This window comes from Vulpes lagopus, chromosome 4 (assembly GCF_018345385.1).
Source record: "Vulpes lagopus strain Blue_001 chromosome 4, ASM1834538v1, whole genome shotgun sequence".
In the NCBI taxonomy this organism is placed as follows: domain Eukaryota; kingdom Metazoa; phylum Chordata; class Mammalia; order Carnivora; family Canidae; genus Vulpes; species Vulpes lagopus.
The window spans coordinates 118,542,934-118,569,063 of NC_054827.1; the positions used below are offsets into that span (position 1 = coordinate 118,542,934).

Consider the following 26,130-nt stretch of genomic DNA (forward strand, 5'->3'; position numbering starts at 1 on the left):
GACCTCCGACTGGGCGGGGCCAGGACCTCAGGTGGACGGTTTAGTATGCCGAGGGCCTGGCGCCCGTCCACGTGGGGCGAGCCCTGGACAGGGTGCGGGCATCCAGGTGTCGCAGCGCGACCCCACGACCCAAGAGGGGTCAGTGAGCGGGAGGCCCACCTGGTCTCTGCCCGGACGTGGCGTCTCCGGGTCTTGCGGGGGCGGGCAGGATTCGTCAGCTTTCTTCGCATCCTGGGGCACGCACAGCGGACTGGAGAGGATTTACAGGACTTGGGAGTGTCCAGGGAGGCCCTCTGGGACTTGTAAGCAAACGCCAAAGACCTCAGCAGATAGTCACCGCCACGTCCAGCCCACACGTGCGTTCCTGCTAACCCCGGGAATGCTGATTCTACTGGTATTATCTGCATTTTACTGGGGAAACAAGCTGAGAGCCGATCAGCCCCTCGCCTTGGATCCCACCCGCTGGACCTGGGTGCTGCTGACCTGTGGTTCTTCTGCACTTGCACTTCCTGAGTTTAGGACCTTACGCTTTAAAATAGGTGGTTGGTTTGTTTAGCCATTTGGGAGTCTCCAGTCCCAGGGTTTCTGATTTAGTACATCTCGGGTGGCCCAGAATGTGGCGATCTGACAAGTTCCCGGGTGCTGCTGGTGCTGGGCCACACTTTGAGGATCACTGCTGGAGGCTTGGGGTTCCCATGGGAGCAGGGGTCCCTCTTGGCAGATAATCCCTGCTGTTTTTATATTTTCCTTTTCTCCCTGAGGTTCCTGTTTGGGGTTTCCCAACATTGTGCCACCTTCAGCTGAGAACAGCAGCCATCCCCTAAGCAGACAAGCCACCCTCTTCAAATCCCAATCAGTCGCTATGAGAAGACAAGGAAGCAATTCAGAAGCCCAGGAGATTGCTGACCAGCCTTCATGTAGATTGGACACATGTGGTGGAGGTTTCCGCCGCAGTAAAGGTGACAGGATATGTGAGCAGAAATTCGGGATTTTAGAACAGAAGGACTTAAGATTCTGTGTACCTCTCTTCTTTCCTGCATTTGAGTTAGGGAGCCTGAAGCCATCTCAGACCACACAATCACTGGTACAGGTTTTTCTTTCTGCTGTCTTAGATTGCCCAATGCCCAGGAGCAGGCCAGAATTCTGTGTTCAGATTCTGCTCGTACCTCGTGTCCCAGGTAGAGAAGCCAGAACCTCTACAAAGAGGAATTATCCAGGATTTTGTCCTCACGGGAGACAGAGAAGCAACCAACCTGGAAATCCCCTTAAGACCTTTGTGATGTCTATTGCCATGGCCCTATAGGAGGCCCTCCCTCTTGAACTATTAGAACAGTGCTGTGAGGAGAGGCCAGTTACATTCTCTTTACAGTTGAGAAGCCCTGGGCTCAGGCAGGGGGACCTGCCCAAGGCTACCCAGCGAGGAAGGGGCAACATGATGCTCTTGCCTGATTTTCTGTGCTTCCACTGTGGGGTGTGGTCCCAGAAAAACAGTATGTGTTTGTTTGATGGGAGGGTGGACAGTGATCACCTACCCTGTGCCCAGGGTCGGGCTGGATGCTGTACACTGACCAAATATGATCATTCCATTAACGCCTCTTAAGTCTGTAGAGTTGGCGTTATCATCCATTCACGGATGAAGAAATAATTTGAGAAGAGTGGCCAGAGGTCACTCAGCAATGTGTAGATTGAAGTCTCGACCACACTAAGGGAACCCATGATTACCGCCTTTTAAAGAGGGCCAACTCCTCATCAACTGCACTCTTGTAAATGATACAACATGAGAAGGTAGCACCAAGAGGTAGCGGAGGGCCCTGTGGCAGCACCTGGCACTTTCTGAGCACTCATTAAGCACTAGCTTTTTTCATGTCTGTCTCATTCCATAAAGTTTATTTCAAAATTTGGAACAGAAACAGGGGGATTAATGCTACATAAAACCCAAGGAGTGACCTTGATAGGAGGTAAAGGGTCTGAGTACAATAAAACATTAATCTTTCCTCCTTTCCCATCCTTCCTCACTGGCTGTTACTGTTTGTGACGAAATGTCCTTGATCTGCAAACAGTTCTTCTAAGACTCATTGTCTGAGGGGATCTTTACGGTGGAGATGGAGTGTCCTGGGCTCCTGGGCCCAGGGTGTTGTCCTTCACTATCCCACCTCTAGTAACTTATCAGCTTCAGAGCCCCTCCTGGAATGTCCTACCACCATCTCGGCTTACTTGAGTCTTTTTTATCCCAGGGGCAATTCAGACCGGATTCTTTTCTGCAGTCTTATCCCTGCTCCCAGAGCACTTGTCAGGTTGGCCTCTCCCCAAATAGCTGCTGTTTATGGTCTGTGAGCTGAGCTGTTACTGAGTCCACTGTCTTGCACACAAGTCCCCTGCAACCACCCATTTAATGTCAATCTCTAGCACTGGACAGCCTGTCTTTTCCATCCAGTATCTCCAGCATTTTACACACAGATCTTTTTTTTTTTTTTTTTTTTTTAAAGATTTTGTTTATTAATGAGAGACACAGAGAGAGACACAGGCACAGGCAGAGGGAGAAGCAGGCTCCATGCAGGGAACCTGACACAGGACTCGATCCCGGGTCTCTAGGATCACACCCTGGGCCAAAGGCGGCGCTAAACCTCTGAGCCACCCAGGCTGCCCTACACATAGATCTTAATATTTCTGGAAGAAGCAATACACAGTCCAGAGCCATCTATTTTGAAGGGAACAGGTATTATTTCCTCTCAAATGCTAGGGTTCAGGAGGGCTGGCACCATGTCCTACTTGGCTCTATCTCCAGGGTCTAGCTCAAGGTCTTAGTAAACATTCAATCAACATTCTTTAAAAGAATACATTTCCTGGACCTGTTTGCACATTGAGTCAAGTGCCTGCTGCCACAGGGTCTTTAGTACATAGCAAACATGGTGAGCCCCCTCCCTCCCTCCCTGAATGGCTCCTGTGGGCCTGTGTTGGAGCCTCCCCCACAAGCCATTCTGGGTGTGGGAAGTTCCCAGGTGGCCTAGAATGGGACTGAGCTGATGGTGACTCTTTTTTTCTTTTTTATTCATTACAGACAGAGAGGCAGAGACACAGGCAGAGGGAGAAGCAGGCCCCATGCGGGGAGCCTGACGTGGGACTCGATCCTGGGTCTCCAGGATCACGCTTTGGACTGAAGGTGGCGCTAAACCGCTGAGCCACCGGGGCTGCCCGATGGTGACTCTTGTTGAAGGAGGAGGAGTCAGCCTCCCCTGCAAACTGTCCTGTCCATCCTTTCAGGTGCTTTTAAAATCCTCAGCAGCATGACCCCCTCCTTCCCTAACCCCATAGTCACCCATCAGTATAGGCTGCTCTAGCCAGAGTCCCACTGCTTCGAGCATTGTACCCCATCACTTTGGCCTGAGCCCCCTCCCCTCTCCTGGATCAGCATGACGGTGGGATGGGTTTTCTGTCCTAAAATGACCATGGCATGTCATTCACCACCAGGTTCCATTTTGCTGTAGATCCGAGTCACCTTCAGTGGTGAGTGCTAGATGCACAGATCTTGCTAGGGGGGTGGGGGGTTGGGGGGTGGCCCAGGCAGTGCAAGTGAACTGGACTGTGGGCCGTGGGCCATCACTTACTAGCAAAGACGTCCTCTGCAGTCACAGAACCTGCTCTGTGAGCACAACGCATGGCTGAGGACCCGTCCTTTTAGATGTTGCAACAAGCTTCCTTGTTGATTTACTCCGAAGCAGAAGCCACAATGTTTGAGCAACAAAATCCAGCCTTGAGTTCAGGATCAGATGACCGCGTCCTCACTCAGCAGCTCGAAGCTGAGACGAGATGGGACATCTAAGACCTACAGTCCATGGAGTCTCCTGCTCTGCCCAAGCAAGAGTAGAGGCCATTGGGGCAGCACCTCACGTATCGGAACAGTTGCTTGGGCCATCCTGGTGCTAATGAATAGATCCTTTGCTGCCAGGACGCTTCATTGCTGTGGAGGCATCTGGAGAAAATCCCCACTGCCTCCAGGGAGTCCCCCAAGCACGGTCCCCGGGACCTTTTCAGAGGGTCTGTGAGGTCCACATTATTAATTACAACCAGTAGAATGAAGCAGCAGACAGGACAATCCAGTTGTCTTCCATTAAATTAAGCCAGGCTTTAAAATGTTTGCAAACATGTGGAACAATCCCACTTGTCTCACTTAATGTTTATGTCTTTGAAACTATTTTTCATAAAAATATGGGAACTAAGCTAACATATAGAGGGGTTATTTTGTAATTATCTAAAGCACATGTTTAATACAGCTGTAGGGGTCATTTGCAATTTTGTCTTATAAGTATTAATAGATATAACCTGTATTAACAAAGCTTGGGCCCTCAAATTTTATTTTTTTAAAGATTTTATTTATTTTTTTATTCGAGAGACACGAGAGAGAGGCAGGGACATAGGCAGAGGGAGAAGAAGGCTCCATGCAGGGAGCCCGATGTGGGACTCAATTCCAGGATCCCGGATTCACACCTCAAGCTGAAGGCAGACTGGGCCACCCAGGTGCCCCAAATTTTATGTTAATTTATTTTAAAGATTTTATTTATTAGAGAACACGAGTGGGGGGGGTTAGTGGCAGAGCCAAAAAGAGAAGCAGACTCTCCGCTGAGCTGGGAGCCCGACGCAGGACTGGATCCCAGGCCCGAGATCATGACTTGAGCCAAAGGCAGATGCTTCACCAACAGCCCCCTGGGTGCTCCAAAGGGCCTTTAATTTAATTTAATTTAATATTTTATTTTATTGCCTCAAATTTTATTTTATTTATTTATTAAATTTTTATTTATTTATGATAGTCACAGAGAGAGAGAGAGAGAGAGGCAGAGACACAGGCAGAGGGAGAAGAAGGCTCCATGCACCGGGAGCCCGACGTGGGATTCGATCCCGGGTCTCCAGGATCGCGCCCTGGGCCAAAGGCAGGCACCAAACCGCTGCACCACCCAGGGATCCCTATTGCCTCAAATTTTAAATTGAGAAATAGTATTGAGACCAAAATGTCTGAACAGCATTGCTGTGCGGCTCAGAAAGCTTTCTGTGTGGGTCAGGTGGGATGGTTTAGGCTTTGCAGGCCACTCAGTCGCGGTCTGTGCTGCATCTCCTTGCCTCTGCTCTGAATGCTGCCATCCCAAGCATGCGGGCTTGGCCATGTTTCAGCGAGACATTCCTTATCAACACTGCAATCTGAGTTTTATGTAATTGATGTCCTCCAAGTATTATTCTTTTGATTTTTATGAGCCATTTAAAAGTATAAGTGTGAAAACAATTCTTAGCTGTCCAAAAGGGGATGTTGAGCTAATGCCTGCCTGTTGGCTGTAGTTTCCAAACCCCATGTGAGTAGGTTCAAACCCGTGACACACACATAATTCACATTATTGAAACTGAAATGTTTGAAGACAACATAACAGCTCTGCCCCTGGTTCCTGACACGGAGTCTCCGAAGCTTTTGTAACCTCCTGGGTGTCAGGAGCATCCTTCATTCTAGTGAGATGACCCTGGGTGGCTCCTAGAGAGCTTCGGTCATGAGAAGGATCCAGCCGTGATCAGAAATTTGGAATTTGGGCAGCCCGGGTGGCTCAGCAGTTTAGCGCCGCCTTTGGCCCAGGGCCTGATCCTGGAGACCTGGGATCGAGTCCCACATCAAGCTCCCTGCATGCAGTCTGCTTCTCCCTCTGCCTGTGTCTCTGCCTCTCTTTCTCTCTGTGTCTCTCATGAATAGATAAAATCTTAAAAAAAAAAAAAAGTTTGGAATTTACAGTCTCCTTCCTCATCCTCTGGAGAAGGGAGCTATTAAATCATGGTGCCCACTTGGTGCAGCCTCCATAGAAATCCCATGTGTGTGAGGTTGTGGTGTGTGAGGTTGTGGGGAGGGGAGGGTTCAGGTTGGCAAACACACCCACAACATCCAAGTCCACAGAGACAGAAGCTCCTGTGCTTGGGACCTTCCTGAGCTGGCCCTCTGTATCTCATCTGGCTGTTCACCTGCATTCTTTGTCTTGTCCTTCAACAAACTGGTAAAAGGGTTTCTCTGAGCTCTATGAGCCTGGTAAATTACTCAAACCCACAGAGGGGATCAAGGGTATGTCAGAGTTGCGATGGACTGTCAGAAGCACAAGTGACTACCTGGACCTGCAACTAGCATGGTAGTGGGACAGTCTGGATGGACTGTGCCCTTGGCCTGTGGGATGTGACACTCTTTCTGGGAAGACGGTGTCAGAACTAAGTTGTGGGACATCCAGCTGGTCCTGCAGACAGCTGCTGGTTTTGGGGGAAAACCTCACATCTGGGACACAGAGGGCGGGGAGCAAGACCAGACTACTGAGGGCCTGCACACTTCAGCCAGAGCACTGGCTCTTCCCAACAGTGGAGGGTGTATTTGTCTTACCCTTTAACAGGGTCCTGGAGGCAGGAGATGGGCTGGAAGCAGAAGGACCAGTCTGCAGGCTACTGCACTGGTTCTGCCCAGACTGGACTCTGGCTTAGACCAGGGACAGAGCAATGCAGGTGGGAAGTATCTAATTCCAGATCCACGTGGAAAGATAGAGCTGACTCTCCAGTCTTCTGCCTGAGCCAACAGGGAGACGGGGGCTGGATCTCACTGAGAGGGAAGTCTGATTCAGGGAGCAGAAAGAAGTGATAGCAGGCAGAGAAGACACGTTAACTTCTCATACATTTCTTACTGAACATTAAACTGTAAATAATTACCAAGATTCCAAAAGGTCTTCATAATACCTTTGAGGGCTGTATGTTCCATTCCATTACCCTCAATTATGTGACCATTTCCTCTGTTATCATGAAGACTGCTTCTCTTTCAATGAACAACATTATAGACATTCCTATAATGAATATCTCTGATGGACTTGTCTTTGTGGTTTTTCTCAAGGGATTTTTGGGGATGGGTTTATGTATGAGGTGAAAGAGTAAGAACCCAGAAGCTCTCGATACACACTGCTAAAGTGTTTTCCAGAAAGATGGTGACAGTATTTAGTAGGAGGCCAGCCAAAACTAAGTGTAGCAGTGCCACCGTAAATGAGACAGTAGAGGGCATTAGCATTTTATTAATACTTCCTAATAAAAGGAGTAAAAAAGTTTCTAACTTTTAGAATCTTCTTGGGGCAGCCTGGGTGGCTCAGCAGTTTAGTGCTGCCTTCAGCCCAGGGCCTGATCCTGGAGACCCTGGATCGAGTCCCATGTCAGGCTCCCCGCATGGAGCCTGCTTCTCCCTCTGCCTTTGTCTCTGCCTCTCTCTCTCTGTCTCATGAATAAATAAAATCTTTTTTTAAAAATAAAATTTTTGTAAATACTTGATTGTGGCTAAAGCTGAACATTTTATTTTGTTAAGCAGGCTCCACACTTAGTGTGGAACACAACGCAGGCCTGAGCTCATGACCCTGAGCTGAAATGAAGAGTCAGATGCTTAACTGCCAGAGCCACCCAGGCATGCCCCACCGTTGGACATCTTTAGAGTATCTCTGGCTGTCAACGGATTGTTCAGGTCCCTTGCCCATTTATTTACTAAAGCTCTAATATTTAGGAAAATAAATTAGGGAAACTCGAAGTAAATTTGTGCTCCTTTTGTAAAAAGAAGCACTTGGTATGTTAATAATGTATTTTGTTGACATTAATCTAAACATTACCATCTTGATTAAAAACATTTTCTAGAGGGAAGCAGACCTGGATTGGGTAGTGCTGTAGTCACAAACATGGGCACACCTTCTAGATCCTTCTCCAAGGGGCAAACCCCTTGCTGATGGCATCTCAGGATGCTACAAAGTGCAATGACAGGATGGAGGGGCTTGTCTGGAGAGTGACCTGCAGGCTGGAGTAGCTCCAGGATGGCTCTCAGGGGTTCTGGAGCCTGTGGCTTGCTCCAGGGAATGACTCCCAGTGGGGGCAGGGGTGGGGTCAGCTAAATGTCTCTCCCATGACATCCCTCCAGCTGCTTGGCAAGCCGGGAGCACCTTGTTCGTGAGAGCTGGGCCTGGGAGGTTTCCTCTGGGGTCTGTTTCAGTCCTGAGAACCCGACGCTTTCCTGCTCATTCCAGTCTCCTGGCCCCATCTCAGGCTGCTGACATTTTACCTCTTCAAGTACCACCTCCACCATAGCATCTTCCCCAGTCAACGCACCAGGTCCAAACCCCTCCAGGCACCTGTTGGGGTCTCTCCCTCCCTAGACTGGGAGAACAGGGCTCAGGCTTATTTCCTGTCCTCACTGCATCTGATAGGACGCCCCTTGGGAAGCCTTGCTGAACCGCTGACCTCTCGGTAATTAGGTTTCCCAGTATAATGCAGCACCACTGCCCGCTGCACTTCAGCTTCCTCACGGGGTTCCGGTGAAGATTGAAGAGAGTACTGGAGAAAGTCACCCCATCTTTGTTTCACAGTCACTGAGCACAAACTGTGCTAGTTTCTGTCCAGAAGCAGAGACACCGGAGATCGTCCGTGGGCTGGGAAGGTCTTCTCCAAGATACTGGGCAGGAAAGACCGATTGGGAAGGGTTCGGGTTCCCTGGGGACAGGGCGCGCTGAGTAGGGGACGGGATGGGGGGGCAGGCCTGGGGGGTTTCCCCAGCGGGGCTGCAAACAGACACTGGTGAGAGGTGAGGGCGTGGGAGAGCCCGGGGGTCGGGCTGGCGGGGGACGGGGCAGGGCAGAGCAAGGCCGGTCCCGCCTGGAGGGGAAGGACGGGGTGCGTGAAGGCCGGGGACAGGGGGAGGCTGGCGAGGTCCCTGGTTTGGTGTCAGCGAGGCCTTGGGCGTCATTTCTCACCTACTCCATCACCTTGCAGGGCGGGCAGGGGGAGGCCTAGTCTGCTTAAGCCACCCCGGACGCCCTCCGGGACGAGCCCCCCCCCCGCGGCTCGAAGCCCCTCTCCGCCCCCCCCCCCCAGGGCGAGGCCTCCTCCCCGGGCACGAGGGCCCCCGCGCTTCCCCGCAGCGCCCGCGGCCTGGCCCGCACGAAGCCCCGGGGACGCAGCGCGCCCCACGTCGGTGACGCTGTCCCACAGCAACAGGCGTGTGCGGCGAGAGCCAGGCGTCCCCGCACCCGCAGCAAACCGCGAGGAGAGGCCGCCCGCCGCCCGCCGCCCGCACCCGCGCCCGCACCGGCACCCGCACAGCAGCAGCCGTAGGGGGCGGGGCCTTCCCGGCCGCTTCCGCGTCGCGCCTCCGCACGTCACCGCGAGGGGAGCCAGGCGATTGGCCAGCGGGGACGGCGGCCGCCCGGGGCTACCGAGCCGGCAGGGGCGGGGCGGGGCTCCGGGGGCGGGGCCTGGAGGGGGCGTGGTTTCGCCGGGGGAGAGCTCGGCCCCGGGCTGCGCGGCTGCGCACTGCGGTCGCTGCTGCCGTCGCGGCGCCAGGAGGGACGCTATGGCTGGCCCCGCGTGGATCTCCAAGGTGGGCGCCGGGCCGGAGTGCGGCCGGCGGGCACGCGGCCAGGGAGCCAGCGGGCGGGGGCGGGCGCGCGGGCCTCGGCGGGCGCGGGCTGTGGCTGCGGCCCGGTGCGCGGGCGGTGGCGCCTGAGGCGGGGCCAAGGTCACGGCGGGGCCCGGGCATCCCCAGGAGCGCCGCGCCGGAGCCCGGCCTGAGCCTGGCGCGGGGGCCGGGGTTGCGGGGCGGTGGGGACAGCCGGCCCACGGGCCCACCATCGGACGGCGCGGGGTTTCCTCGCAGCCGGGAGATCCCCGCCCAGCCCCTGCCCCGTCCCGGGGCCGAGCCCCGCGACCTGGAGAGCTGTCGCTGGCCCTGACAGCTCGCGGCGCGGGCCGGGCCGCAGGGGCGCCAGGGGGCCTCGGCGACGCCAGGGGGCACCGAGGTCGCGGCGGAGCCTGCCTGCGCCTGCAAGGCGCTGCGGCTCAAGGTCACGCGCCGTGTCGGGGTCGGAACTGGGCGGCCGCGGGGTCCGGCTTCCTAGTTCTCACCCCCGTACTGTCTGCTCTGCGGCCAAGGTCACACCGGTGACGCCACGGGAAAGTGGGCCCTCGGGTCTCCTGTTGCTCCTCACAAGCCTGGCCCCCTAGAAATCTACTACAAGCAATTCAGGTTGTTTTTGGTGAAACTTGGTGCTATTCTCCTTTTGCTTTGAGCTTAAAGAGTGACCCAGATCACTGTGATTTAATGAAAAGAGCCCTGCGGGGAGTCTGCCCCCAAGTCCTAGGTTTGAATCCGGACAATGCTACTAATGGGCTGTGTGACCTTGAGCAAATTACTTTACTTCTCTGAGCTTTGGATGCCAGTCTGTAAAACACCTATACTTGCCTCACAGAGTTGTTTGAGGGTCAGATAAAGTAATGTGAAAGTACCTAGCACATGCGGAAGGAACACACATCTGAAGCTTTCCCAGCAGCCACCAGCAGACAGTGGTGCTTGGGCCTCAGTAACTGGGTTCTGCTTGGTTACCCTCTCCAGACCTGGATGTGTGTATGACGGTGACTGTTATGCCACATTTGCTCCTGGAGGTAAAAGTGATTTCTGTATCACTGTCTCAGCAGAAATCAAACCTTGAATCAACGAGTTTACTCCCACTTAACACCTGCTTCATCTTTGGTAGGTAGAGTGGCAGACTAATAAAGCAGTTCTGTTGATGGTGGATGTGTTGGGAAATTTGCTTTGCCTTTATTGCAGACTGCAAGAAAAAACCTATATAGTGGTTATTCAGAAAGCAGTGGGTTGTGGAGTCAGATGAGGTTCTCCCCTGACACGGATTCCTGTGTGACCTTGGCCATCACTGGACCTCTGTGGGTCCCGCTTCTCCCTTTAGGGGTTGGAGTGGAAGGTGCCTCAGAGACCCATGCCCCAGGATGCTGGAGATGCTGGGCTGATGTGGGTTTCAGTTGGAGTTCCTTCTAGACTTTTATTTGAAAAAAAGTCTGCAGCTTAATTTTTTTTTTGAAGATTTATTTACTTATTTATTCATGAGAGACAGAGGGAGAGAGAGGCAGAGACACAGGCAGAGGGAGAAGCAGGCTCCACACAGGGAGCCCGACAGTGGGACTCAATCCCGGGACCCCAGGATCATGCCCTGGGCTGAAGGTGGAGCTAAACCTCTGAACCACCTGGGCTGCCCCTTAATTTTTTTTTTTTTTAATCCAGAAAAGCTTTATTTAGAGAAAACACTAGCTTTCTAAAGACCTTTCCGGTTCTTTTGTTTTGTTTTTAGAATTTATTTATTTATTTATTTATTTATTTATTTATTTATTTATTCATTCATTCATTCATGAGAGACAGAGAGAGAGAGAGAGAGAGAGAGGCTCCATGCAGGGAACCCGAAGTGGGACTGGATCCCAGGACTTCAGGATCATAGCCTGGGCTGAAGCCAGGTGCTCAACCAGCCACCCAGGCATCCCAAGACCTTTCTGGTTATAAAATGCAGTATTTACAATAAGCCAGTTCCCGAGCAGCAAATATTTATTAAGTGAGTATCTGTCATATGTCCAACACTGTATTTGTGTTTTTAAGTTGGATTATGAAGGTAATAAAGGAAGTAAGAAGCAATGGATTCAGATGGCCCAGGACAGGAAGTCTATGAGCCTGGCCTTAGTGTCCTCATCTGAAAGGGACCACTAATACCTACCTTTCCAGGTTTTATAGAGATAACACCATGTAAAGTATGTACAAGTACATTATAAAGTACAAGACAGTCTCTGCTTTTAAAAAAGCTCATTTTGGGGCAGCCCGGGTGGCTTAGCGGTTTAGCACTGCCTTCAGCCTAGGGCGTGATCCTGGAGACCCAGGATTGAGTCCTAGAGTACTACATCAGGCTCCCTTCATGGAGCCTGCTTCTCCCTCTGCCTGTGTCTCTGCCTCTTTTTCTCTCATGAATAAATAAAATCTTTAAAAAATAAAAAAATAATTAAAAAGCTCATTTTTCTTAAAGTTCTGGGTCATTTTACTGACTTAGATGTATACTGCCTTATTCTAAGATCAGGAGAGATGACAAACATGGACAAGACTGGCTGTTAGAGAAGATGTCCTAAGTATTAAAGATGTTTGCTGGGGTGGGGACTTGTCAGATAAGAGAGATGATTGAGGCCGGCTTGTGTTTCTCCAAAAATACTCCAGAGGGAACACCTCTTGTGTGTCCCATGCTGTTCTGGACACTGTAGAGCCAACAATGAGCAAAACAAAAATCTTTGTGCTTGTGGATTGACATTTTATTTTATTTTATTTTTAAAGGTTTTATTTATTTGAGAAAGTGAACAAGGGAGAGCTTGAGCAGAGGGAGAAGTGGACTCCACACTGAGCTCCCATGCAGGGTTTTATCTCAGGACCCTGATCATGACCTGAGCCGAAGGCAGGCGTTTAACCCACTGAGCCACCCAGGCATCCCTGGATTGACATTTTAAATCACTTTTGGGAGCAGCCCCAGTGGCTCAGTGGTTTAGCGCCGCCTTCAGTCCAGGGCATGATCCTGGAGACCCTGGATTGAGTCCCACTTCAGGCTCCCTGCATGGAGCCTGCTTCTCCCTCTGCCTCTCTCTCTGTCTCTCATGAATAAATAAATAAAATCTTAAAAAAAAAAAAATCACTTTTGGGTTGAGTCTTTGTCACAAAGACATGGGCCTGTTTTGTAGGATTATTTTCCCCCTCTTTCTGGGGTGGGGCGGGGGATGGGGAGAAACACTCATGCACATTTTATAATGTTGCCTGTCACAGAGTGGCTTTTACATGGCCTCTCTTCCAGTAGCCCATCTGTCTGTGGATGAATCATGTTCTAGGATTAAGGTTTTTGCCAGTGTGTTCTTTTGGGTCTGGCCCTATTTTTTTGGTTTTTCAGCCCAGAGGGATGACTGTAGATGCCACGTTAGAGAATACGGTTCATTCATACCTGTTTGGCTGCTGCTTGGCATCTCATTAGTAGATGCCAGCAGAGGGTCGGGCCTTGGGAGAATTCTCTCCAGAAAGGAAGACTAAGCTACCATATGACAAATGTATCTGCTTAGTTGTCTAGCATGAAAAAAGTTACCTTTATAATTTTTTTTTTTAAGATTTTAAAAATTTATTTGTGAGAGTTAACAGAGAGAGAGAGAAGTAGAGACACAGGCAGAGGGAGAAGCAGGCTCCATGCAGGGAGCCTGATGTGGGACTCGATCCCGGGACCCAGGATCACGCCAAAGGCAAGCGCTAAACCGCTGAGCCACCCAGGGATCCCTTACCTTTATAAATTTTAATGAATTTTAGTAACTTTACCCTATGTACCCAATTTCATAATAGGACTTTGTACCAGTTTTCAACAACCAAGTTATTAAAGTTCAAAACAACCTTTTAAAACTTGTTGCTAGTGTCTGATAGTGTTGAGTGGAAAACAATATACTGGTGGTAATATCTCGTGGTGGGGTCACTTTTTTTTTTCTGTAACCCCTAACCTGACAGTTAACAATAATGACCATGTTACCTATATTATCAGAAAAATAAGAAAAAAATAAGTAAAATCTTCATTCTATATGACACAGGTATCAAATGGTATTAAATACACTTTGTTAGATTTTTGTTATTATAAAGTATAATTACTAAATCATGGGAGAAGGGTAGGCATGACATGTAATTGAAGGATCACTGGACTAGAAGTCAGCAGACATAAACTCTGGCCTCTGTGGTCACTCTGTGGCCTTAGGCAGATCCTGACCCTTGAGACACCAATGTCTCCAGGTATAGAATGAGTGAGTTGGGCTCTGGAATTTGTAAGGACCCTTCCAGTTCTAAAATTAGTGATAGCTGGGCACCTGAGTGGCTCAGTGGTTGAGCGTCTGCCTTTGGCTCAGGTTGTGATCCTGGGGTCCTGGGATCGAGTCCCACATCGAGCTTCCCACGGGGAGCCTGCTTCTCCCTCTGCCTGTGTCTCTGATTCTCTGTGTGTCTCTCATGAATAAATAAATAAATCTTAAAAAAAAAAAAAAAAACAAGATTAGTGATAGTTTTCTTAGAGTATGTGTTCACCCCAAATTGACCCAGTAGTCAAGAACGTTGACATAAAACCTTCCAGGTCATCTGAGAAAAATCCAGTGTTTGAGCTAAAAGGGTATAGTTTCATTCTACCTTCAATATTTTTTGACAACTTCTATTCATCAAATCAACTTTAAAAGTGTATAGTACTTAAATTTTCAAAGCAAAGATAAACCAAATATTTAGGTTTTCAAATCTGAGATAGCTTGTCACATTGAGCTAATACATGAGAAAAATATTCCTCCGAAGTTCCGTAATATATGTGTGCAAACTTGCAGCAGCAGCAGCAGCTATCAGAAATGGCCTCGTCCCCACCTGTATATGGTTTTTAATTCTATGCATGACATTTCTTTGTTGATATTGATGTAGGTCTCTCGGCTGCTGGGGGCATTCCACAACCAAAAACAGGTGACCAGAGCTTTTGCTGGTGGTGTGAGTATAATTATCTTTTATTTTTTTCCTTTTTAGAAGTTTCTCAAGAAAGATGCTCTAGCACATTCGTTACATAGTTTTTTGTCACCATTTATTTAAAATTAGGAAAAACTTGCGATACTTATACTGGATATTTAAATTGTGGCTGACAGGCGTAAATCCATCCGATTGCTTGCACATTTAAGAATTATGTTACAGCTGGCTCTGTTATGTCTTAAAGGAGCCTGGTTAAAAATAGAAATTACCCTTGAGCCTACCCTTGAGATTACTTTACAATCTCATTTTCGTAAGATTGGGTTTTTTTGAAACCAGTACAAGTTGAGAGAAAATTGTTGAGAAGCTTCAAAACCTGCTTTGCATTTTTATTTTATGAGCTTCCCTAAAAACAGTAGATTGACCGCTAATTAGGAATGCCTCAAACTTCTCTGAGCCCTGTGGGCTCATATGTCCTCATGCAGTCTTTATAGACTGTCATGTTAGTGGATCACCTATTTCTCATGAAATCTGCTGCTTTTAGAATCCCCAGCATTAGAATTCTGTGCTTTAAAAGCTGATACCACATTTTTAGAGCATTCTAAGACTGTGGGTCAGTGACTTCCTGTTTGTTTTATTTTACCCCTTTCTCACAGAATCTGATTTGGATTTCGTAATTCCTCTACTCTCATATAACTCTATTAAGACCTGTTTCTTCCGCTTACTTTCTCTATCGCGGAGGAAAAGTAGATTCTTCTGGTGGCCTAATGCCATTTATTACTATGTGTTGGGAGAACAGGAAGAAGAAGCCAGAGGGTTCTTTGGCTTGGCTTATACAAAAGATGCAGAAGGAGGCTTATGCTTCACGCACAAGGCTGGCCATGCTAGCATTTCTACGCACTCCGAAAGCTCATGAGACCATCATTACTCTCCACTATCACTTGAAATGTCTGTTTTGTGAAGATATTCGCCTGGCAGGGAGGGGATTATATCTGAAAGAAAAAAGAACAGAAACTAACTTTTAAAAAACTTTCTTCAGTAATACAGAGGAATTCAGAAATAATGAGTCTACCTGCTCAGTGACTATCAGTGGAAGGCAAAAGGCCAGGGACACTTGAATCAGTGATTTCTTAAAAAATGTAGCACAGGCAAGGAAGACTGGAAAAGATGGGGACCACTGTCTGGGCAGACTTCCTGCTGAGAGAAGGTCCCCTGATAATGACACGTATTGTCTGCAGATGGCGGGCGGGGAGGGGTCTGAATATGATCTTAACTCATTGAAATCCCATCATGATTTCCCTTTACACATTTTTATTTCTACATTTGAAATGCTGGCTGGATTGTTTGAAGCCTCTGTAATAAACCCCTGATGTTACATTATAAACACACTTGCCATTCTAGGTCTACCTCAGACTCTGCTGGTGTGACCGCACTTGCTGTTCTTGTAGGTCGCACATAAAATCTCTGCCGGGCTCCCTCAGATGACATTTGTCATGGAGGAGCCAGTGTCTCTGCTCAGAAAAGCAGAGCACTCAGAAAAGACACTCCCCCCCCCCCCCCCCCCCCCCCAGCGATTCAAGTCTGATTTTCTCTGAGTTCTAGAACAGACTGCAGCTGTATTCTGGAAATGTGTCTGAGTGTTTTTTAGCCTGAATGGGTTGGGTGAGGACCTAAATCTCCAGAATCCCACTGGAGAGGAGAGCAGTTGCCTTCATGAGAAACCCCCTGAATTTCAGTGAAAGAACATTGTGGAAACTTTGTTCTCTTTGGTTTCATAGACTTAATTGGTCTCTTTGTAGCTTGTCTGAAATGTGAATTGGGAAGTCTACTTAGTAGTTTATTTTTGTTTTATCTAAAGAGCATCACTTACATTTTTTCAAAGCCTCAGAACTCAGGTGAAGAGTAGAGTTGAGTCTCTAGAGTCTCGCCTCCATCTTGGTGAACTCTCCAGAGGGACATCTCTTTACTCGAAGGCCTTTGGGTCTTCTTGAGCCCCTCACTGCTCCCCACCAATGAACTGGATTTCTCTGTCAGTGATGTTCTTTCCCAAACCTTCCAAAATTAATCCAGACTGTCTTTGCTGATATCTCACACTCAGGTTCAGACAGTCACTTTAATTCCAGGAGATGGTATCGGCCCTGAGATCTCAGCTGCAGTTATGAAGATTTTTGATGCTGCCAAAGTAAGTGCGTTTTAAAAATGCCTTTAATAATAACGTGTACAGATCTTTTCTTAGCCAATTGGAGTCTCAAGATAAGTTACTCCTGTTTGTGTAAAGTGGGGAGGTTAGTGCAGTGTGCACGGGCTTCGTTGGACTCAGTCACCTGAGCAGTGCTGTTGCATGTGTGGGTCTTGAGGTCCTGCCAAGGCATCTGTCTGCCTCATATCTGCCCTCCTGCCAAGAAGAATAAAACTGATATTTTAAAAAACTGTAGATGAGATTTTTGAAAGATAAAAAAAATTCTTTTTTTTTTTTAAAGATTTTATTTATTCATGACAGACACAGAGAGAGAGAGAGAGAGGCAGAGACACAGGCAGAGGGAGAAGCAGGCTCCATGCAGGGAGCCTGACGTGGGACTTGATCCCAGCTCTCCAGATTCACACCCCAGGCCAAAGGCGGCACTAAACCGCAGGGCCATAAAAAAAATTCTGAAGCATTATTACCATCAAGTAGGAGATATGATTATTCTAATAACCCAGCCTCCCATGCAGCAGATAGTTGAAAATGCTTTTGTTTGGGGAATTTGGGAAAGTTGGTTGTGTTTAACATGGTAGTTAGGCAAGGTCCTGCACTGTCATAATACCGCCCACTGTGGGGTGAGGACGGAGATTTGTTTAAACCATACATACTTAGTTTTCCTAACCATGATCCTACAGAGGATCCAAGGCTGCGATAGTAGCAGATGCCCCAGAGAACTGGGTGCAATTGCTCACCCAGTTGCTCAGGCTGGGGCTCCTGAGCAGCTTACATGCTGTACCTGGGGTTTTTAACTGGCTTTATTGAAGTACCCCACGGTTTGTCTGTTTGCAGGGTGCGGTCCAAGTCCGTGGTCTGCAGCGCATGCAGACTTGTGCAGCCAGCACTGTGGTCTAACTTTAGAGCATGCTCAGTCCCCAGACAGAAACCTGACCCACCTTCATACCCGCTGCCCATCCTGCAACCCTCTCAGCGCCCTCCCCCCTTTGCTTGCCCCAGGCAGGCACTTGTCTACTTTCTGTCCACACACTTGCCTCTTCTGGACATTTCATATGAGTGAGGTTTTGTACTATGCGGCTTTTTACGATGGGCTTCCCTCACTTAGCATGTGATCCCTGGGTTCCTATGGCAGGCATACTTCTCCCTTCCTTGGGATATTCTTTTTTTTTTTTTTTTTAAGATTTTATTTATTTATTCATGAGAGACACAGAGAGAGAGAGGCAGAGATATAGGCAGAGAGAGAAGCAGGCACCATGCAGAGAGCCCAATATGGGACTCGATCCCGGGACTCCAGGATCATGCCCTGGGCTGAAGGCAGACGCTCAACTGCTAAGCCACCCAGGCGTCCCATCCTTGCAATATTCTAATTGTAGCCATGTTAGGGCTTTTGAGAGATAAGTGTGCAGGTGGCAGCCAGGTTTGAACCAGACAGGGTAGCACAGAGAAGCGCTCTGGGCACACTAGGGAGTGACACCTCTTCGAATGCCAGGAATTTTCTGGATGTATATTATGTGTTTTCACTCATTGCACCCAAAGTTGGAGAAGTTTGTAACTGTGTGCGTGCCAGTCACTGTGCAGCTCACTGTGCTCTGTGCCTTGACATCTAGGCGCCCATTCAGTGGGAGGAGCGGAATGTCACTGCCATTCAAGGACCCGGGGGAAAGTGGATGATCCCTCCTGAAGCCAAAGAGTCCATGGATAAGAACAAGATGGGCCTGAAAGGTAGTGGATGTGGCGGCTCCTATGGGTTTCTGCTTCCAGTGTCATGTTTCTGAGAGATTCTGTGTTGAAGCTAAATAGGGCCTGACCGTATTAAAACGAACCATCCTGTGTGAAGCAACGTACTTCTTTCTGTTCTCAGAATGTCTTTATTTGAATGTTGCTAACACACTGTTATGTTAGTTTCAGGCACACAACCTTCTCCACATGTTGTATTGTGCACCCCAAAAGAAGCTACTTAGTTATGGTCAGACTGCTTTCATTTGGGGTGTATTGTTCCCCAGTAAGAATGTTCAAGGGTTACTGGCCAGTGTCAGTGAAAGTATATATTTGTGCTAGGTTTATCTTCTGCACACTTTTCACGTTTTTATTATTTTAATTAATACATGCTTCAGGTCATGATTCAAAATACGAGCATGTACCTGATTCCCATTCAATACAGGCTGTAAGTCCAGACAGATGTAAGTTTGAATCCCATCCCGCTTACTGCTGGGAGGCTTAGGCAAGTTTCTTACTCTTGCTTTTGATCTTTTGTTTTTTTTTCCCTTCACTTTTATTTTATTTTTTAAAGATTTTATTTATTTATTCGAGAGAGAGAGCACCAGCAGGGAGGGACAGAAGAAGAACCAAACTCCACACTGAGCAGGGAGTCCAATGTGGGACTTGATTCCAGGACGCTGGGATCATGATTTGAGCTGAAGGCAGACACTGCACCCACTGAGCTCCCCAGGCACGCCTTTCCTTCACTTTTAAATGACAGTAAGAGTGTTGTTACCTCATTGGTAGGGGCGAGGGTCAGATACTGCAGAGCCTGGCCCTCTCCCATGAGGTATGCAGTGTTACTAAGGAGGGCAGTAATGTTCCAGAAAGCTTCCATGGAACTCTTCCTCCTTCATTGGAATCAGGGAGATAAAGTCAGAGACAGACACCCTCATGGTGGCCCGGGTAGATTAGCCGGTGACCTAGGAGTGCCTGAGAGTGACAGCCATGCTTAGAAAACAGAGCACTGCCTGTCCTTTCAAGTGAGCCTTGGTCTGTTGTAAAAGTGTCTGTTAATTCCTAAGCATGCATGTTACATGTGTCACACAGCTACTTATCCAAAGTTCTAGTGGGAAAGTGAAACAAGGAAGAATTGGAATTTCAAATAAATGTTCTGTACTTGTGTTTATAAAGAAGAAGAAAACCCCAGAACCCTGTTGTCATCTGGGTGCTCTTTACTACAGGCCCTCTGAAGACCCCAATAGCAGCAGGCCACCCATCTATGAATTTACTGCTGCGTAAGACATTTGACCTTTATGCAAATGTCCGACCGTGTGTTTCAATTGAGGGTTACAAAACCCCTTACACCGACGTGAACATTGTCACCATCCGGGAGAACACAGAAGGAGAGTACAGTGGCATAGAGCATGTGGTATGTTCATTTCACACACTTGCACTTGGGACAGTTTTTCCGATTCCCGTTTGTTGGACACATCTCGCACAGACAGCTGCCTGTGACCTCTGCAAGGTGTGGGCATGGGCCTCAGTCCTGGCTTGGCATCAGGCAGTGGGGCTTGGACCCAGGCCTGGGGAGTGCCCTCTGTTGGAAGTTTGAATCCTCCAGTTCACAGCCGTGTTCTTGGGCAGGTGGCCACCCCTGCACCTCAGTTATCCTCATCTGTTCAGGGGGCCTTATGTTACCTACTCCATGGGGCTGGGGCGGGACTGGGGCTGATGATGTTATTAGCCTCTGGGACGCCCCACATCGGGGTGCATCCTCACCGGCCACGGCCCAGCGCCGGGCCAGTCCAGTGAGGCAAGGACCTGCTCTTCAGATCGTGGATGGGGTCGTTCAAAGCATCAAGCTCATCACTGAGGAGGCGAGCAGGCGCATTGCTGAGTTTGCCTTCGAGTATGCCCGCAACAACCATCGGAGTAACGTCACAGCTGTGCACAAAGCCAACATCATGTGAGTCCCGGCCAGAGCCCCACGTGCTCAGGTGGTTCGTGGGAGCGGGCAGTGATCCAGCTTCCCTTTTTTCCCCTCAGTCAGCGGGTCCATGTCTCTCTCATGTCTCATGTCCTGTGTATGCAGCAGATCGGAGGGTGGGAGTTCAGGTCCTGGTATGTCAGGAGAGACTGAGCATTATCAGAAAAGGATGCTGGAGTCTGGGTCCCCATGTGCTGTGGCTGTGGTGTACCCAGGCCATGCAGTTCAAAGGGCAGGGGCACTCCTGTTGTCCCAAGTAGACCAGGGGAGCGTCTCTAAAATGGTCACACTGGGGCTGCCTGATGGATGGTTTGTGGTTGTCTTCCTGCTCACTCCACTGCTTAAGGCAGCTCCGGGTGTGTGCAGAAACTGGTTCCCTAACCTAGGAAGGGGGTTGAGCATGTGCAATAGTCCAACCACTTAAATGATTGATTAAGTTTATCTTTTAAAGCAATTTTAACATTTTCTTATTAATAGATATTTCTTAATTCTTGCTGGACTTAGAACTAGTTAAAAAGCATAGTCTTTATTATGATAAAACGATTTTACATTTTTATGCCCTTTTGTGCTTCCGGAAATATTCTAAAACATTTTCAGTTTGCATTTTATTAACTGCCAAAAAAATAATTTTAATATAATTGAAATCTGATGTCTGGGCTTCTGAAACATTTCTTGAACTTCTCTTTACTCTCTGACCTGATCCTTTTCTTTCTGCAAGTCTTTTCAACAATTTTTATTTGATTAAATACAGGCGAATGTCAGATGGGCTTTTTCTACAAAAATGCAGGGAAGTTGCTGAAAACTGTAAAGATATTAAATTTAATGAGATGTACCTTGATACAGTATGTCTGAATGTAAGTATACGTGCTTGCTTACCTGCTACTTTCTGCGGCGTGCTGTGGATGCAGCATTGTGCCGTGTTGGTCGCTAGACACACAGATTTCTCTCTTACAGATGGTCCAGGATCCGTCCCAATTTGATGTCCTTGTTATGCCAAATTTGTATGGAGACATCCTTAGGTGAGTCCAGCTATTCCTTTTTAGTCTATAATTTATTTATAAATGTCCTAAAATGAATGTGGCTTAAGGATTTTGAATCAATTTTTATTAAGTATAGTGTGTGTCATGAGTTGGATCCTAGCGATTTGGGTGGTGATGTCAGTGATTAGAGGTTGGATGGGTTATTCATCTGTTTGTCAGATCGGCTCTGGGCTGTTGTCCCTCTTCCCATGCTGAGATGTTTTGTTGGTTGATTTTGCCGTGTTATGTATAGCCCTTGGGTGGTCATTTTTACCAAATTTTTGTGACTTTTGGCAGAATTGCAGGCTTACAGAAAAGGAAAATTGCTGTGTCCCTGGCCGCCACCACCTGAGTGCCCGCATCTTAGCACCCCTGCTGGTGTCGCTCCTCCCCTCCCCCTTCGTCCCCTTGTCCCTTGCCCCACAAAGGTGGCCACTATTCCTTCTCCACCTGTTAGTGGGTATTCTGCTGTGAGAATAAGCTTCTCTCATTTATTTGCATCCGTATTTGTATCAGTTTGACTCTTGGATACAACTGTGAGTTACATCCGACATCACCATCATTCATACTGGCCGGCGCATGGCCCTTTGAGCTGTGTTGTGTCCCCTGGGCATGGCCTACTGTGCGCTTTCTGAGACAGTATGCTGCCCCTTCCTGACTGTGGCCCTGGATCAGCTGTTTCTCAAGGAGCTCTGCTTCCTTTTGGCGGGAAGTCTGGGTGAGGCGTTTCGTTTTCCAGAATACTCTTTGAAATGTTTTTCTGCTGCTAGTGACCTGTGCGCGGGATTGATTGGAGGTCTTGGTGTGACACCAAGTGGCAACATTGGAGCCAACGGGGTAGCGATCTTCGAGTCGGTAAGGCCCTGGGTAACCGTGAAGCCACCGTCACAGGAATAGCCTGAGGCCAGGGTGGGTTATCTGCATAGATATAGTTCAGTTGTTGAGTTTTCCCTGGGGTTCAGGTTTTATATAAGCTTATTCATTGATTTCCTCCTTAATTTTGTATCCTTATCATTTATTATGTCCTTTCTCAGTTACATTTTATCGGAAATCGGAAAAGATTGTTAGTCCGTATTTTGCACTTTTTCTCTGCGACTTTGGCTATTTTTCTGAGCCTTTACTGCCAGGACCCATATCTGATGAGTTGGGCACAGTAGCTGTTCCGTAGCTGTTGCTCATTGAGGAGGAGACAGGACCAGGCCCAATGTGCTGGGAAGAGGCTGTTGGCTGTCCGCCGACTGTGCTTGTGTTCCCCACCGCTAGGTTCACGGAACTGCTCCGGACATTGCTGGCAAGGACATGGCCAACCCCACGGCTCTCCTGCTCAGTGCTGTGATGATGCTGCGCCACATGGGGCTTTTTGACCATGCTGCAAGGGTTGAGGCTGCGTGCTTTGCTACAATTAAGGATGGAAAGGTATCAGTCGTCTGCCATACTTATGCTGTGCCAAATACCTTCTTTTTTTTTTTTTTAATATTTTATTTATTCATGAGAGACACAGAGAGAGAGGCAGAGACACAGACAGAGGGAGAAGCAGGCTCCACGCAGGGAGCCTGATGCGGGACTCGATCCCAGGACTCCAAGATCACGCCCCGGGCCAAAGGCAGGCGCCAAACCACTGAGCCACCCAGGGATCCCCCCAAATACCTTCTTGAACACATTTTGTCCGGGTGAAAGCAACAGGCAATGGCACCCCGAGCACACTCAGGCCGTGTGCACACACGGGAGTGTGTTCTGTGAAGAGAGGAGCCCCATGTTTCATGAGGGAAGGGTCAGGAAGCTCTGATGCGGAGACCTGTGTGCAGCAGGAAGAGCCGAGATTTGGGAGCCAGAGCCATTTAGGCCTGGATATCCTGTTGGCAGTGCCCGATCTGGGCCAGGCCCCTGCTTCTACCCGCAATAAACATGTGTCATGTACATTGTGGGGTCTGCAGAGTATAACCCAGGAAGCAAAGCTAAGGTCCAGGCCTCAGGGGCTGGAATCTCAGGGCAGATCCAGATGCTGTGACATGGTACACAACATGTGTCTGTGTTAGGAAAGTAAAACAGAGCTTTTCTGAAAGTAATCATCGTGGCCAATAGAAACAAAGTACTTGCATGACTATGTTTTTTATGCTTCTCATCTCCACAAACCTCTCCTGTGAAGGAGATGCTACAGTTAATCCCCTTTTCTAAGTGAAGGGACCGGGGCACAGAGAAACGGATTATCCACGGTCCTATGGCTCCTTCATGGCAAAGTTGGGGCTCGCACACAGTCTTGCTCTGACTCAGCAAGCTTTGCTATTCCAAGCATGGGCAGAGAGTACGGGGCTCATGGACACTAGGCTGGGCCTCCAGGGCCTAGGATTCGTTTCTAGAAGCTATCCTACCAAGCCCCCAGAGCCCAACCTGCTCTGCAGAGCACCGCCTCAAGTACACGGTGACCCTTATAATTGTGCAGGACACAGTGGGACAAGAGACAAGTATCTCGAGATCCCATTCAGACTGAAGGGAGGACAGGCTGTCAGAGGACCCATGGCAGTGTGGCACAATTTCTCTTCTAAGGAGGAGAGTTGGAGAGGCAGTGATTGAGGGGTGCTGGGCCAGCTCCACTGGCGGAGCACAAGATTCCTTATCTTGAGCTCATGACTTCAAGCCCCACACTGGGTGAAGAGCTTGCTTAAAAAGTAAGTTAGTGGGGATCCCTGGGTGGCTCAGTGGTTTAGTGCCTGCCTTTGGCCCAGGGCGTGATCCTGGAGTCCCGGGATCAAGTCCCATGTCAGGCTCCCTCCCAGCATGGAGCCTGCTTCTCCCTCCTCCTGTGTCTCTGCCCCCCCGCCCCTCTCTCTCTCTGTCTATCATCAATCAATCAATCTTTGAAAAGAAACACTTAAATTGTTTTTTTTATTATTTTTAAAAAATTTTATTTATTTATGATAGTCCCACACAGAGAGAGAGAGAGAGGGGCAGAGACACAGGCAGAGAGAGAAGCAGGCTCCATGCACCGGGAGCCCGACGTGGGATTCGATCCCGGGTCTCCAGGATCGCGCCCCAGGCCAAAGGCAGGCGCCAAACCACTGCGCCACCCAGGGATCCCAAAACACTTAAATTGTTAAAAAAAAAATTTAGTGATTCAAACATTACCTTAGTATTTCTCAGCTTCCAAAAATATCTCAAAGTATGTTTTTTTTTCTTTAACTTTAAAAATTCCCCAAGGGATTTATGCTTTTGTTTAAATGTCCATAATCAGATGTTTTCTTAGGATCTACTGTATGGAGGGAAATTTTTGGAAAGCCTCCTGGCTTCCCTTTGTGGTGAGAGTATCTTGTCTTCCCCAGGTGTTTTGTGTGCGCTCACTGGACCCTAGTCTTCCTGGGTGGGAACATAGTGCCAGCCTGCGGCCTCACTCTTCCACGGGTGGGGAGCCAGACTTGCCCTGCCAGCATCTCACCGGGGGGCTTTCCATAAAAACAGCCTTGTTTTGGTCGAATGTGTTGTTGCATTTTTATCTTTGCTTTTTCTTTTCTCAGAGCTTAACAAAAGATTTAGGAGGCAACGCAAAATGCTCAGACTTCACAGAGGAGATCTGTCGTCGAGTACGAGATTTAGATTGAGGATCCAGCGAATGGAGTCTGTCCGTCATTCCCACCCGATGCCACAGGCACCTGTGCTGGCACCTCCTGTCTTGCACACATTTGGTTCTCTTCTTTCCTGACAGTACATTTTTAGATACGGCCTTTTCTTAACAAAATCTGTGCAGAGGGTGCAGGTGACGTCCCTAGGCCTGCTTTCAAAGGACTTTCCCTAAGCGCTTGTTTTATTTATTAAATGTCTATCCAGTATATGTTTTTTGTAAACTCTTAAGTGGACTGTATCGTTTGCCATGTTAATCATTTTAACACTTCAGTTAAAATGGTTTCTTCAGCTATAAATGCGATACAGAATTAACAAGCGAAAACAACTTTTTTTCAGAAGACACTGTTTTCCTTGGTTTATGAAAAATGTAATAGAAACAAAACAGATTACAGACATGATAGCACAAGGTAACATTCTTATAGAGCTAAGTGGGCATAGGAGGTTTCCTAGAAAGTTCAGGTCAAAACCAGTGACAATGGCATATTTTTTAGTGATGTGGAAGTAGACAGGTGGGTCCTTCAACGTGGATTACTGAGTGTGAATAAAGATTTCAAACCCAAGCACTATGTAATGAGAGATGTATTTTTGGTAATAAGACATAGGTAGTATATTGGATACAAAGACACGTGTGTTCAGTTACTTTGTTATCTGGAGATGCACCTTCATGGCCAGAGCTTTAATGGAGGGCAGGGGCGGACTTTCCACTGGACATGTGAGGGTGAGGAGTCTCTGGTGCAGAGCCGGCTACAGGAGCCTGCAGTATGACTCAACACCCCCCATGGCAGCTGAAGGACCCCACTGGGAATATTCTGGCTGTGAGGAGCTGGGGGTGCTGGCTGGCCTGCCTTGTCCCCACGGCACTGAGCCACTGCCCTCCATGTGCCATAGCAGTGCCAGTGAGAGCTGAGCCTGCAGTGGGGGCTGGGCTCTGCTGCTGACCTCTGCCCCTTCCCCTCCCCCCCGCAGCGCGACTGTCCTTTATGTCAGACTCTAAGTCACTATTTTTGTGAAAAGCTATGCGACCCCCACAGCAAAGGCCACTCCTGTCCTCTCCTGCCCCTGTGTGGCATTCAAACCCCTGCACTTTGCACACTGCACCCAGAGCACAGGGGATTTTTAGCATGCGTCCCACCTGAGTATGTTTAGGCTTATAAAGCAGACTTCAGGCTCACATGTATTTTACTTTGTTCAGGCTGCAGCTTCCTCTGTTGTGTTGGATCGCCCTAATAAAGACTTCAGAACTGACTGAGGTGCATGCTTT

At 48.6% G+C, this 26,130-nt stretch overlaps 1 protein-coding gene across 2 annotated transcripts; it reads left to right on the forward strand.

Annotated features, from left to right (window-relative positions):
- Positions 1 to 9,289: 9,289 nt before the first annotated feature.
- Positions 9,290 to 26,114, forward strand: IDH3A (isocitrate dehydrogenase (NAD(+)) 3 catalytic subunit alpha). 2 transcript variants are annotated; one of them, XM_041752784.1, is made up of 11 exons: positions 9,290 to 9,400; positions 14,315 to 14,377; positions 16,449 to 16,532; positions 18,155 to 18,269; positions 19,490 to 19,677; positions 20,081 to 20,214; positions 20,987 to 21,089; positions 21,190 to 21,254; positions 22,025 to 22,109; positions 22,518 to 22,670; positions 24,764 to 26,114. In XM_041752784.1, the coding sequence occupies exons 1-11, from the start codon at positions 9,374 to 9,376 to the stop codon at positions 24,845 to 24,847; spliced, it is 1,101 nt and encodes a 366-aa protein (XP_041608718.1). In that variant the 5' UTR covers positions 9,290 to 9,373; the 3' UTR covers positions 24,848 to 26,114. The 2 variants fall into 2 exon arrangements, with proteins under 2 accessions (XP_041608718.1, XP_041608719.1); XM_041752785.1 differs by having other exon boundaries at positions 9,349 to 9,400; positions 16,474 to 16,532.
- Positions 26,115 to 26,130: the final 16 nt, after the last annotated feature.

Coding starts and splice junctions, on each gene's coding strand:
- IDH3A (XM_041752784.1), top strand. CDS start 9,374: ATGGCTGGCCCCGCGTGGATCTCCAAG. Junction 19,678..20,080: donor ACAGTGGCATAGAGCATGTG/GTATGTTCATTT, acceptor CCTGCTCTTCAG/ATCGTGGATGGGGTCGTTCA. Junction 20,215..20,986: donor GTGCACAAAGCCAACATCAT/GTGAGTCCCGGC, acceptor GATTAAATACAG/GCGAATGTCAGATGGGCTTT.